Source organism: Galleria mellonella, unplaced genomic scaffold, assembly GCF_026898425.1.
Source record: "Galleria mellonella isolate WM207_F2 unplaced genomic scaffold, CSIRO_AGI_GalMel_v1 utg574, whole genome shotgun sequence".
Taxonomy (NCBI): domain Eukaryota; kingdom Metazoa; phylum Arthropoda; class Insecta; order Lepidoptera; family Pyralidae; genus Galleria; species Galleria mellonella.
In genome coordinates this window covers 569,888-584,185 of record NW_026442122.1, presented here as the reverse complement: position 1 = coordinate 584,185, position 14,298 = coordinate 569,888, and the positions used below count along the sequence as shown (strand labels likewise).

Sequence of the window (14,298 nt, the reverse complement as noted above, 5' to 3'; positions counted from 1 at the left end):
ATATTCTGTGATTGTTAAAACAATAGGTTATACTAAATATGGACCCATATAGAGGAAATTCTGAATAAATATATAAGTATAAATATAGATATGTTATATATTTACATATATATCGTTAACCACTTGTATAAAGGAGCAGTTTGCAAACAAAAATAAAATTATGAAGTCTTTCCCTACTGGTTTCTTTATTGTTTTTAAAAAAAAATTGTGATTTTATGTCGATTTTACGCAACAACACATGTCGACCAAGTGTGTTCGCCCTTCGTGAAGGAACTGAGCCTGACGGTGCGGGCGACACCTTTACAAAGCGCTTTTATTTAATTTTACACGTTTCAAGTTACAGCACAAAGGGATTTTAGTTGATAACTACATTAAGTTACGGCTTGGATTTTAACGTCTCTTTGGGTTGGACGTTTTATATATTACATTAAGTAGACTGAAGTTATACGGGAGTAGTAGCGCTTTAAGTGTAGTAGCAATTTCAATTTTAATAAAACAAATTAAAAACACATAACCCCTTTTGATTTCGCATAAAAGTAATATTCATTCATTTATAAAGTCTTTGCAATAAATAAGCAATTAATCACGTGAAATACGAAACATTCCGTGAAGCAGTCGTGTTTGCATGGCTATGTTTCGGCTTGAAGGGTGGGATATGGCGTGAATTTACTGGGTACAGAGGAATAACACCTGAGTCCTCAGGAATGGCAACGCATGGGGGGTATCATGGGCGAAACAGTATACTCTGTTATGTCCATGGTACTGCTCATGTCTATAGGCGACGGTTACCACTTTCCATCAGGTCACTTGCCGTCAGCTTCTTTGCCATTCTAAGTTGTATAAAAAAAAATCTTTGATCTCCGTATACGACATGACAACTAGTGTTTCCTTTATCTGTCCCATGTAGTTATTCCTCAGCTCATGAAACCGAAACACAGCCATGCAAACACAACTGCTTCACGGTAGAAACACGAGTGAGACAGAGGTACCCAAGCAATCGACTTTTGTACAAAGTCTCCCTCTGATATGGCATGTGATAGAACTGGCTGGAAAAAATTGCACTAATAAGAGGAAACTCTTAAATGGAAAGAAGAAGAAAGAAGTCCTGACCATCGACTAGATATTGTTTTCTCAACTCAGTGTTTATAAAACAATATTTGTCTCATCAAATGACATAAGAAGGACATAATAATTGAGTGGCTCATTGCTTTTATTATAATGGTGTCCAAATGCCTTCGATAACAAACAGCAGCGTCTAAATTAACAGCAGTTGTATCAATTATGGCACCTACACGCGCCCGTACCTGCGTCCACCACCTCAATTGGTGGAGATGTGGGTCGCCCGAACACAGGACGCGGTGGAGTCGATATAACATTAAATTTACATAACCATTTATTCGACGATTCTTTGAAAGATACCAGACCATACCATTCCTATATCCCATTTGTGTTTCGGCAGAGAAGCAGCTGTACTTGCGTGGCTGTATTTCAGTTTGAAGGATGAGATCTCAGCCGTTAACTGCCCACTGCTAAAGATAGACTTCCCAATATTGGGGGTTTGTTTGATCAGTAGTTACCGCGCTTGGCAACCGCAGTTAGGCTTTGGTGATGTTTTACAAGGAACTGCTGCCCATCTTTCGGCCATTAAGTTCCTTTAGTGATCTCTTTCGACACCCGTGGGTAAGAAAGAGATTGAAGGATGGGACATGGCTATGAAATTACAGGGTACAGAGGGGTAATACCACAGTTCGTAAGAACAGCAACGCATGAAAGGTATCATAAGCGTAATAGTATGTTCTAAAATGTCTATTAATGATGGTTACTTTCCATCAGGTGGACTGTCAGCTTGTTGATCATTAAAAGTTATATAAAAAAAATTTATTCATGAACGAAGAACGAGAGAGTCCGTTAAGGAACTAGCGTGGAATGAAAAATTAAAATGGAATGGTAACCCGGCTTATGTTATCGATACCATTGACTGATGATAATTAAGCATGAAATCCGGTCAATTGGTCAATTCAAGGTTTATGCAAATGTCATCTCTATGGGAGACTACGTTTGGTCAGGTATAATATCGGGTGCCCATACAGCCCAACAGACCATTACACACGTAGTAGTCGTAACGGATCTACGCTCATATAGGTTTAAACGGGTTTTAACTTGATCTCAATGAGAGGTAATCTTCAATCATATGTTTTTCAAGGCGCTTTCTTTCACGCACAACCAAGCTTTTTAATCAATTTCCAGCAACAGTATTTCCGAACTAATACGCCATCGTGCCCTGCAAGATAAAGGGCATATACCTTTTTAAAAGGCTAACAGCATACCAGCAATTCCTCCAGTGTTGCGGATGCTCATGAGCGTGGATAGTCACTAATCATCAGGCGAGCCGCATGTTTGTTTGCTTCCAGCGCTACAAAAAAAAGTTATTTACAGAGAAACTGTTTAAACAGTGTCTTAAAGAGTAGAAAGAGGGAGACTTTGTAGAAAAGTCGATTGCTTGGGTACCTCTGTCCCATTCGTGTTTCAACCGTGAAGCAGTTATGTTTGCATGGCTGTGTTTCGGTTTGAAGGGTGGGATATCATGTGTTTGGGCGGTTTCATGGGCGAAACAGTATACTCTGTTATGTCCATGGTATATATGCGTGAATTTATCTGGGTACAGAGGAATAACATTAAATCAAATTCAAATATTCGATTTCGAATGGCAACAGCATTGTCTCATGGGTTACGGTTTATCATGGGCGAAACATCACCTTAACTGTATTGACACATCTGTTATGTCCATGGTACTGCTAAAGTTTATAGGCGACGATGGTTACCACTTTCCATCAGGTGGACCATCAGCTTGTTTGCCATTCTAAGTATAAAAAAAAAAAGAAAGTGTAATATGCATAAGAACATTAAATCAAATTCAAATATTCGATATTCGAAATAATATCATCGTCGACTCCACAGCATTGTCTCAGTCGCCAGTTACTCCTATTATCTAAATTGTCGAATTGAGTCACTGGCCACCTGGAGAGCGATCACCTTAACTGCCTCACAATTGACACATCTGGCTTACTCACCGTACAATAGGTATTAAACTGTCTTACTGCCTATTTTTTTAATGGATGATAATGGAATGATAACCCCGCCTGCGCTATCAGTATACACTAGCGGGACATTAGTGAGGGATGACATTCCTGAGGATCATCCTAATCAATCCTCTTTATAATTAGCCCCATTATATCTTTATGTAGCAGGCAAACTCGCATGTCTATATCTGTTAATAACATAACATTTCAACACCAATTTCTGGGGGGAAGGGATCGTTAGTGCGTTGCCCATGCGTTGCCACTCCTGAGGACTCAGGTGTTATTCCTCTGTACCCTGTACATTCACGCCATATCCCACCCTTCAAACCGAAACACAGCCATGCAACCACAACTGCTTCACGGTTGAAACACGAATGGGACACAGGTACCCAAGCAATCGACTTTTGTACAAAGTCTCCCTCTGGAAAAATATGGTAAAATATATGTGAAAGTGAGTTTGACTGTTTCTTCTAATGGATGATAATGGAATGGTAACCCCATCAGCGCTAACGGTATACGCTGGCAAGACCTGGTGTCTTAGGATAGTATATAGATAGGATGCCTTAAGGGATAATAGGTGATAATGAAAAAGCAGGTCAGTTAGCCCACCGTGATTCAGCACAATGGTTTCTAGGGGGGACCACGTGGAGATCGACCTGACAGATTACCTTACTCGCAATGGAACTGGTAGTACGCATTAGTAACAATCCCCCAATCGCTATGAAATTAGGTATACACGTACTTACTATATGAGATGGATCAGAACATGGGCAACCTTTTATCCTAATCAATTAAAATATTCTGGTTCCATGGACGAAGTCCTACACTGTGTTTACCTGTACGGGGTCGCCACTCATGAACCACCTTTCATCACCATCAGCCTATTGTCACTTCATCTCGCTTATTCTTCATAATGCTGTCTAAAATTATAACCGTTTTATTGTCATGTTATATTATGAAACGTTTCTCTTACTAACGACAGATATGATTTTTTTTACAAAATTCGTTTGCTTGGGCACCTTTGTCCCATTCGTGTTTCTACCGTGAAGCAGTTGTGTTTGCATGGCTGTGTTTCGGTTTGAGTGGCAGTGAGTTTACAGGGTACAGAAGAATAACACCTGAGTCCTCAGGAATGACAACGCGGGGGGGTATTATGGGCGAAATAGGATACTCTGTTATGTGCATGGTACTGCTCATGTCTATAGGCGACGGTTACCACTTTCCATGAGGTGGACCGTCAGTTTGTTTGCCATTGTAAGTTTTTGTAACAAATTTTTTTTTTCGATCATTATCAACAATTCTTCGCATTTCCCGAGCAGTGTGTCGGCCGGAGTATTAAGAAGGTAAAATTAAGGGCCACCTACCAATAAAGCGCCCTACAAACTTTCTTCCAAATATCCTCGCGTATTATACGAGTAGCCTGGCACGTTGATTGCCGCCAATTGCGCGATGCGGGTACGGCCGGTAGCTCGGCGGACTCGGCACAGAGGGCCTACCATGAAATGTTTTCCGAAATTTCGGAGCCAAACAAAACACAAATTTGATGTTAAAATTACATAATACATGCCGTTTGGACATATTAAAAATGTTAAAATATTGTTCCTTTGGACTTTTATGATAGGATGTATGACAAAGGAAATGTTAAACTGCATTTATTGATCCGATTTTGGTATAAACAAAAACACGAAATTGAGTCCGAAATTTCGGAATTTCATTGCATGGTAGACCCGCAGGACAGGACGCCTCGCGAAATGTGACTCACACATGTAATTGAATAAATGAACGGTATGATACGAACTAATGATAACAATATGCTGGTGGACGATGCGGGCTTTTATTAACGCCAGTTTTAAACCGACTGCCAAGAGGAGAATTTTGACAATTCGACTTTTTTTTACCTTTTTGTTGAAATAATGGGGACTACTCTGAGGAACTGTTCGGATTGATACTTGCTGCTGATTTTCACCATTATACAACCTGTCATAAACTAAAGTTTCATCCCGACTATCTGGACGAGTGGCGGTCCTCCACCGTGGGTTTTTCAAGGCACTTTCTTCCACGCACAACCATTCTTTAGAATCAAGTTCCAGCAGCAGTATTTCCGAACCGATACGACATTATAACGTTCAAGAAAAAAGCATATTCCTTTTTAAAAGGCCGGCAGCACACCTGCAATGTCGTTGGTGTTTTGCGTGATCATGGGCGGCGGTTGTCATTTACCATCAGGTGAGCCGCATGCTCGTTTGCCCCCTGTGTAGTAAAAAAAATTATAATTTATCATATTATTACTAATGTTACTTCGCTGAAAATAAAGAATTTCAATTTTGATAACACCGATAAAGGACAAGATGTTTCGTAGATATCCCAAATATTGCTTGTTCACGCAAAGATTTTGCTCCACAACAGTTTTGTTGCTCCGCAAAGAAAAATAGCAATCTCTTTTTTTTTGAGTAATTTCCTTTCTTATCACCATCGTGTAAGTAAATCATTTATTAAAATTATTTATTAATAACATAAATTTTATAATATTATCCAAACAGTATATAATAATTCCATTATCACAATACCATGAACCCATGACGACACCATAAATGCAACATTTACATGCAAACCACCGTAAAATTAATAACGGCCTCTCAATTATGACTCGCATACCGTAATCCACGTAAGCCGATGACCCGTTCTACCTACGAAACTGTTCAACTCAAACACGGGTTAAATTTATTAATCGGCGGGCCTTCCTGGCCCACGCAAACAGTGCAGGGTTGAGCTTAAGTAATTACCGCCATGTCGAACACGGATGTTTTAATAACTCGCTCACAATGGGCCCGAGTGTTTGCACACGCCGTTTTATAGGTAATTTTGGGTTACACCACTTTGTGTGCGCACGGAACGCGTTTGACGTATTATGCGTATAATTAAAATTTGAAAATAAATCGATATTAGATATTACTGTTATTAAATTATGGTTAATCAAGGAAAAAAATTATTTTTATTTTATTTTTTATGAAATTGATAAAAAAAAAACAGAACTTTTCCCATTGTTCTGAACTGAACACTTAATTTTTTTTTTTATACAACTTAAAATGACAAACAAGCTGACGGCTCACCTGATGGAAAGTAGTAACCGTCGCCTATAGATATGAGCAGTACCATGGACATAACATAGTATACTGTTTCGCCCATGAAACCCCCCATGCGTTGCCATTCCTGAGGACTCAGGTGTTATTCCTCCGTGCAATCTACATCATACCAGCCTTTAACTGTCCACAGCTAACCATAAGCCTGCCCCTCGCTAGTAGTTGTCACGCTTGGCAGGCGAATTGGCAACCACTATTAGACTTTAGAGATGTTTTAAGAGCGACGCTGTTTCCCATTCCTCGCCCTCCCTTAGTCGCCTCTTACGACACCAACGAGATAGGAAGCGGTGGCCTATTCTATGCCAGGACCACGCGGCTTAAATAATTCTTTAAAATTAAACACTTTCTCGTTTCTGTAATTGGTGGGAAAAATATTTAATTAGTACCAATATTTTTTTTCTTAGCAAAATTAAAATGAAGCCAAAATATTAACTGATGTCAATGATTCTTTATATTTGACTTTGTCAAAGAAAACAAACTAGGTCTACTTTTCAATTTAGGTACCAGTCGGCCCGACTAAATTTACAACTGTCTTTTAAAGAACCTTAATTTAGGGAGTTCATTAAACATTTAATAATAAAGCAATTTAATATAGAAAATGGTTATAAAATCATATCTATAGAAAAGATTGCATTATTTGTTTGTTTGTTTAAAATGGATGAACCCAAAACTACACAACTAATTCAAAGAAATCTTTCACCTATAGAAAGAAGCGTATACCATTCGAAAACTCTATCTACCCGTGCGAACCCGGGCCGGATCTTTAGTATAATATAAATACCAAATTACAGCGTATCTATGTAACTTAGTACGTATATGACTGCGTAGGTATCACGCTATATACACGTATCTGGCGCGGTAACAGTAAGTTATTAGTTTCACCTGAGGGGTCGTATCCAACTTGTTTGCACTTCAAACAATAGATCGAGATTGTTATGAGCCCTCTCATACTACACGCCATTGTACACACGTACCGACATCACATTTTAATTATGTAGATATATTCAAGAGGTTCATACTCGTGCCTCCAAGTAGACACTCGTATTGTGGATGCGGAAGTTTCGTAATTCAAAACCTGAATATCGCTCAAATTTGTTTAGACAGAGACAGGAATAACAGAAAATATAATTGAAAGTTTTTTTTTTTTTATACAACTTAGAATGGCAAACAAGCTGACGGCCCACCTGATGGAAAGTGGTAACGTCGCCTATAGACATGAGCAGTATCATGGACATAACAGAGTATATTGTTTCGCCCATGATACCCCCCAGATTCCTGAGGACTCAGGTGTTATTCCTCTGTACCCAGTAAATTCAAAAAACAATATTTTTTTACTCATATATTTATTTACTCAGTACAACGTAATGAGTAAATAAATATAAAAATATATGGTATTTATATATGCTGTACTTATATAGGCAAATGCAATGTAGAACGAACTCCGCACTAGATGGAGTGATTGCCTCAAATGCATCGTTGGGCATCAGTGGACGCAGGTGGCTTAACCTGAAGTTTCAAATATGATACCGGGGTCATAAATCGCATTGGGCGCCTACAATCGATTTTATTTTAATATTTGGCTGTTCACATGTTACCAAATGTTTTTTTTTTTTTTCAAAATAAATATATAAAATTGTCGTTTTGATTTTTTTACTATTTTCCCCCATTAGTAAACACAGTAAAGGTAAACTAATATTTTTTTTATTTGAATTAAAAAAATCAGGCTTTTAAGGTTTTTTTTTAATGGGTGATAATGGTATGGTAACCCCGTCTGCGCTATCGGTATACACTGGCGGGGCACCAGTGAGGGATGACAGATGAAGATGAAAGTAGGTCAGTTAGCCCATCCTGACGAATTAAACTAGAATTAGTCACGATGGTTTCCAGGGGAAACCACGTGGAGGTCGACCTGACAAGGTATATTGCTAGTAATGGGGCTATTTGACCCCATTACTAACAATCCCTTTCCTCCCTTTTTTTAAGGGTTAAGACCGTTCCTTATGACAGTTTATGGGAGACGTCTATTCCAGCAGTGGACGGATAATGGTTGTTATAAAAATAATGATATATCATACGCATGCTTAATGTAATACTGACTCTTTAGTAGATAGGTCAGAATTGAGTTACTTACAGATGTAGGCTTCTGTTACCACTATCTACCGTCTACCTTTTGAATTATGTTGAAATTACGCATTGTTGCCACCCCTGCAATATATCCGTCTCTTTCACATTTGTGGGATCTCTCTTCGTATTTTCGTCAAACAGAGACTCACGCCAGTTTGTGTCCAGCACTTGTAGAGAGAGGTTATTATAGTTTTATTGAACGAAGACCCAATCATTATTGAGTGTGTTTACGACTAAATTTGAAGTAAGTTTTATCCAATTTTGTAATCTTATATTGACAGATTAAATTTGAGGTCAGTTTAATAGATATTTTACTAATATATTACGTGAAACATTCTGTTTTAAGACAATTTAATATTATACGTTATTATATCTTTTGGGAGCTATTAAGATTTAAGTCAGTTTACTATTAAAACAATCCATTACTTGAGGTAACACTTTGTAGCATTCGAGTATAAGTCTGTTTACCACTGAAAGTTATTTTTACTTAGGGGCCATAATATTAGTTTAGTCTTTGTTTGAAAAAAAGAATGGAATATAATGCGTAACTTTTTGCTTTTCCTGTAAATATTTTATATTAAGTCATTGTTGATCTAAAAACTACTTACAAAAATTTTTTATTGTCCCAGAGGCATAATATGACTATTTATATTTTAGGTTGATAATGTCGCTGAATAGCTCGAAAAAGATAATAGAACTTATTCGGACTCGAAATCCGGCGCCACTATTGGCAACACAAGATAAAGGACACGAATCAGTGCCATCAACAGAAGTGACGGTAACAATTTTAAAGAACTTTAAAAATTAGGTTCGTATATTTCTTATTTATTTTAATATATTACTAAAATACGTTTTATTATTGTAGATGTTAACTGATATAACAAACAATCCCGAAAATCAGCATTACTCAAACGTACAGGAATATTTTGAAGTTTTGGAATCACCTTCAATTAACAATGAAAATGACTTTCATAACATCACAGACATCCACGATTGCACTGATGAAAAACATTCCAAATCTGAAAATAGCGATGTCGATTTGAGCGATCAAGATTCGACATACATTCCAACTAAAAAGAAAAAGCAAATACCAGTATATCCAAGTCGATCAAGATCATCAGGGAGCTCCTCATCTTCTACATGTTCTTCATCCTCATCATCTTCAGGATCTTCGAGTGATAGTTCCGATACAGACTCCAGTAATGAACAAAACAAAATAAAAAATAACATTATTCAGCAATCAGAAATGTAAACGGAAAGAAGAAAGCTGGAAACAGAATAAAGCTAAAAGTCTGAGAAATGCAGGAAAATCATACATCAATATGAAAAATAAAACAATTAATCCTCGTTCTGTTCAACTACCCTGTGGTATTCAATGTAGACTCAAATGCTGTAAAAAGATAACTGCAGATCAAAGACAAACAATTTTTGATATGTATTGGAATCTCGGCCAGGTTGATGCTCAAAGATCATTCATTATGTCTTGTATGACTAATATAAACCCAAAATATAAATATACAAATGCTAGTAATCCAAGAAATTGCAATAAAGCTTTCCATTTCGTAGTAGAAGGGCAGTCTGTTCGAGTCTGTAAAACGTTTTTTATAAAAACCTTAGATATTTCTGATCGTGTTATACGAACTGTCAGAAGCAAAATAGATGAACATGGAATTCTAGCACAAGATCTGAGAGGACAGCACAACAACCATGCAAGAGTTGATAAACAACTACTAAACGATATTAAAGAGTTTATAGATTCGATACCAAGAATTGAATCCCATTACATTAGGCAATATTCTACTCGTGAGTATATTGATGGCGGGAAAACAATTTCAGATCTTTTCAGAGACTTTAAAGTAGCTCAAAATGAAAATAACAAAGCAGCTGGTAGATATTGTACATTTTATAAAGTATTTACACAAGATTATAATATATCATTTTTTCGTCCCAAAAAAGATCAATGCGATTTATGTTTGCAATATAATAACACGACGCTTCAGCAAAAAGTATTACTTAATGATTTGTACAATGCCCATTTAGAAGAAAAAACATTGAGCCGCCAAGAAAAATATAATGATCGCTGCAAAATAGATGATGGAAATAAAGTTCTTGTGTTTGATCTACAAGCTGTTTTGCAATCTCCTAGAGGAAATAATGCAGCATTTTATTACAAATCAAAATTTGAAAAAACTTCAAGAAGATTGGGGTGTTAACTTTAATAAAAGTAAAAACGGGACTACTGTTTTATGGAATGACATAAAGGTGATAATGGTGAAAAAAGATACACCTTTTTCATTTTTCATTAAAACTTCGTACAAACATAACGTATACCAGGAAGTAAGCATCAGAAATACAAGGAAGAAAATGCTTCCTCTGCTTCTAATTAAACCAACTAATGCCTACATACAAAAGAAAGAGCTAAGTGAGAACAAAAAGAAAGATCTGAGAGAGCTTTTATCAAAAAAAATTATTCCAAATTTTTATTTAGATTTTTATAACTCTATTCTTTAATAGTGTACCCACCTTATAATTAATAAATTAACTTAAGATTAATAAAACAATGATTACATACCAAAGTTATTTAAAAAAATCTAAAAAGTTTAATTATGTTTTCTTTATAAGTTTTGATTTTGTTTTATAGTAATTTAACTAAACTTGATTAATACATTGATTTATTTTATAGGTTTAATAACCAAAGTGTGTATATTTTTTAAGTTTGTTAAAACTTTTATGTTCTAATATAGAAATTTTGTTTTATAATTTCAATTCAAACAAGCAATTCTATTGCTTTTTTTTGCATTATTTTTATGTTGATTTATAGAACCAATAAATAAAATTGAGACGTCAAATTTGTTATTTGTATGTGCTACTGATAAAGAATATTGCAATAAAAGTTTATTATTTATATTAATGTCTTTTAATAATTTGAAAATGGCTGGTATTAAGTTTATCGACAGTCTGCTAATTTGAATAAAATGACCCATTCTCTAAATATGTTTTCCCAATGTAATCATATATAGACTAAATCCTAAATTAGTCATTATAAATAATTAATAATTTAAAATGAAACAGGCTTAAAACCTAATAGAATACTTGCATTTAAAAATGTTTGCTTTACTTTTTATAAAAAACTGACTTAACTTAGAATGTACATTTTACATATTTTTTTTTAAATAGATAGAAATTATTTTCGGCATTTGTTTTTACTTGGTATTGATCAATAGTTAATCATATTTTTAAAATACAATCATTCATGGTTAATTAATAATCCGTTTTAATGTTATTCATCAACAAGTAGGCTAAGTCCTTATAGCAAAATCTTCTTTTGCGATTTCCCAACAATTGTATTTTTTGAGTTAGGTCAGTCTTTCATTAGGCATGCGAATATACATTTATAGAATTAAAAAAACCGTAATTATCTCCGTAAAGCTATATTTAGAAATCAAACCTAAGTCATCTAAGAATTGTCATAATCATTACATAGTATAAAACAAAGTCGCTGTCGCTGTCTGTCCGTCCCTATGTATGCTTAAATCTTTAAAACTACGCGCCAGATTTTGAAGCGGTTTTTTTAATAGATGGACTGATTCAAGAGGAAGATTTATATGTATAATACATACGTAATATAGTAGAGGAACACAGATAATTTTAGAGGTTTCTAATGTGATGTGATGTGCACCCGTGCGAAGCCGGGGCGGGTCGCTAGTAACTATATAATCGAATGATCCAGCAACCCCACCTACTATCTGTCAATTAGTTTTCATATCAGACCGCGGGACCGTTTGTTTTCTATTACGATGTGATTTTTCCCATCTCTCCCGCTATGTGTCAGTTAATTGAATGTACAGGAAAGGGTTGGCTCCTGGCTGGAAAAACGGTCGTATTCGGATAAATTACCTATTCGATATTTATTTCATGGAAACAAGTCGATTACATAATGAAATGTGGCAATGGTGCTTACATATATGAATTACAGAATTTACTGCTATGCATATGATATATTTATTCTCCTTTATTCTTTTATTGTACACAAAACATAGTGTTAATCACAATTCATTATAAACATAATGTACAAAGGCGAGCTTATCTCTAATAAGAGATTTCTTCCAGCAAAACCTTTTCATGTAGATTGTGTTATTTTAAAAATAAAAATAGGCAGTCATACGATCTGCTTATATTGTATAAACACATAAGTTATGTATACACAAAGAATAATACAAACTACACATTATAAATTACATAAAATACAGAAACCCTGTAAACATACACATATACTTACACAAACATACATATACACATACATATATATGCACATATAAACATATATAAATATACATACACACATACATAATACGTCAGCATAGTGATAAGTAATGCTCTCTTATACGACGCTAAAACATGCCTATACTTGTCAATTTCCTTATTTCGGATGGCAAACTATTCCATAGTCGAATAAATATAACTGTAAAGGAATTCCCAAAATTATTATAATAATAATTTATTTATTTATTTATTATTACCTGCAGTTCACAGAAGGACAAACTCCAATACACTACAGGTAATTACAATTTGTACGTACATGTCAAGTTATTTACAATAATTAATACTAATATGTAACTATAAAAGATTACGATTATATTTAATCACCAGAGGGAGACTTTGTACAAAAGTCGATTGCTTGGGTACCTCTGTCCCATTCGTGTTTCAACCGTGAAGCAGCTGTGTTATGTATATGAAACCTTAAAAAATTACATAATTAATAAATAATGAAAGCATCAAAATATTACTAACAAATATATATTGGAAATATACCTATATCTATATATTTTATACAACTTAGAATGGCAAACAAGCTGACGGCCCACCTGATGTAAAGTGGTAATCGTCGCCTATACACATGAGCAGTACCATGGACATAACAGAGTATACTGATTCGCCCACGATACCCCCCCATGCGTTGCCATTCCTGAGGACTCAGGTGTTATTTCTCTGTACCTAGTAAATTCACGCCATATCCCACCCTTCAAACCGAAACACAGCCATGCAAACACAACTGCTTCACGGTAGAAACGCCAATGGGACAGAGGTAGCCAAGCAATCGACTTTTGTACAAAGTCTCCCTCTGTATATCCACATTACTATATTCACACTTTACAAATAGATATGGAATGTACATACATGTTTATTCTTAAGACAAAACTGTATAACAACATTGTCTGACGTCGACGTACCAGTGCGTATTTGATAAACTCATAATTAAGCACTAAAAATACCATGTGTGTGGTCTACACACTAGAATACACAAATAACTATTTAATATAAATTTTAAGTAATTTAAAGAGGGAATAGGTTTTGAACTGTTTATGTGTATATTACAAAGTCTTCATTTATCATCATCATTTCAGCCATTATCTGTCCACTGTTGGACATAGGCATGTCTATGGGGGCATAGACTGCCATAAGAAACGGTCACTTGCATCTATTAACTCACTGAAATGCATTTAAATTCGTCACTCCATCTAGGGGGGGGGTAGGTCATCTTACACTGCATTTGCGTACGGGGTCGCCACTCAAGTACCTTTCTTCTCCACCGGTTGTCTGGAAACCATCATGATTAATTCTAGCGGAATCCGTCACGATAGGCTAACTGACCTATCATCCCTCACTGGTGCCCTGCCAGTGTATACCGATAGCGCAGGCGGGGTTACCATTTCATTATCACCCATTAAAAAAAAAAAAAACTAAAAGTATATCCTTCCGGATAAAAAAATAAATAAATTGGTTTATAAATAACGGAATTACAAGTTATTAACGTAAAAAGAATACAACCGAATTGAGGACTTGTTTAAAATCGATTAAAAAAACTAGTTATTTAGATAAAAAACAGAACCGAATTGAAAACCCCTTTTTCTCGGTCGGTTAAACATTGATAATTGTTTATCAATGTTCAGAAT

At 35.5% G+C, this 14,298-nt stretch overlaps 2 protein-coding genes across 2 annotated transcripts; both read left to right on the top strand.

The window, feature by feature from the left end:
- The first annotated feature begins 9,008 nt into the window (after window positions 1-9,008).
- LOC128201732 (osteocalcin 2-like) lies at window positions 9,009-9,596 on the top strand. Its single transcript, XM_052899541.1, has 2 exons — window positions 9,009-9,122; window positions 9,210-9,596. The coding sequence occupies exons 1-2, from the start codon at window positions 9,009-9,011 to the stop codon at window positions 9,594-9,596; spliced, it is 501 nt and encodes a 166-aa protein (XP_052755501.1).
- Window positions 9,597-9,665: 69 nt separating this feature from the next.
- Window positions 9,666-11,314, top strand: LOC128201731 (uncharacterized). Its single transcript, XM_052899540.1, has one exon. It carries the CDS (start codon window positions 9,667-9,669, stop codon window positions 10,555-10,557), a length of 891 nt encoding a protein of 296 aa, XP_052755500.1. The 5' UTR covers window position 9,666; the 3' UTR covers window positions 10,558-11,314.
- Window positions 11,315-14,298: the final 2,984 nt, after the last annotated feature.

Excerpts from the sequence above, each read along its gene's own strand:
- LOC128201731 (XM_052899540.1), top strand. The coding sequence starts at position 9,667 with ATGAAAAATAAAACAATTAATCCTCGTTCTGTTCAACTACCCTGTGGT.
- LOC128201732 (XM_052899541.1), top strand. The coding sequence starts at position 9,009 with ATGTCGCTGAATAGCTCGAAAAAGATAATAGAACTTATTCGGACTCGA. Across the intron at positions 9,123-9,209 it reads TGCCATCAACAGAAGTGACG|ATGTTAACTGATATAACAAA; the intron begins GTAACAATTTTA and ends TTATTATTGTAG.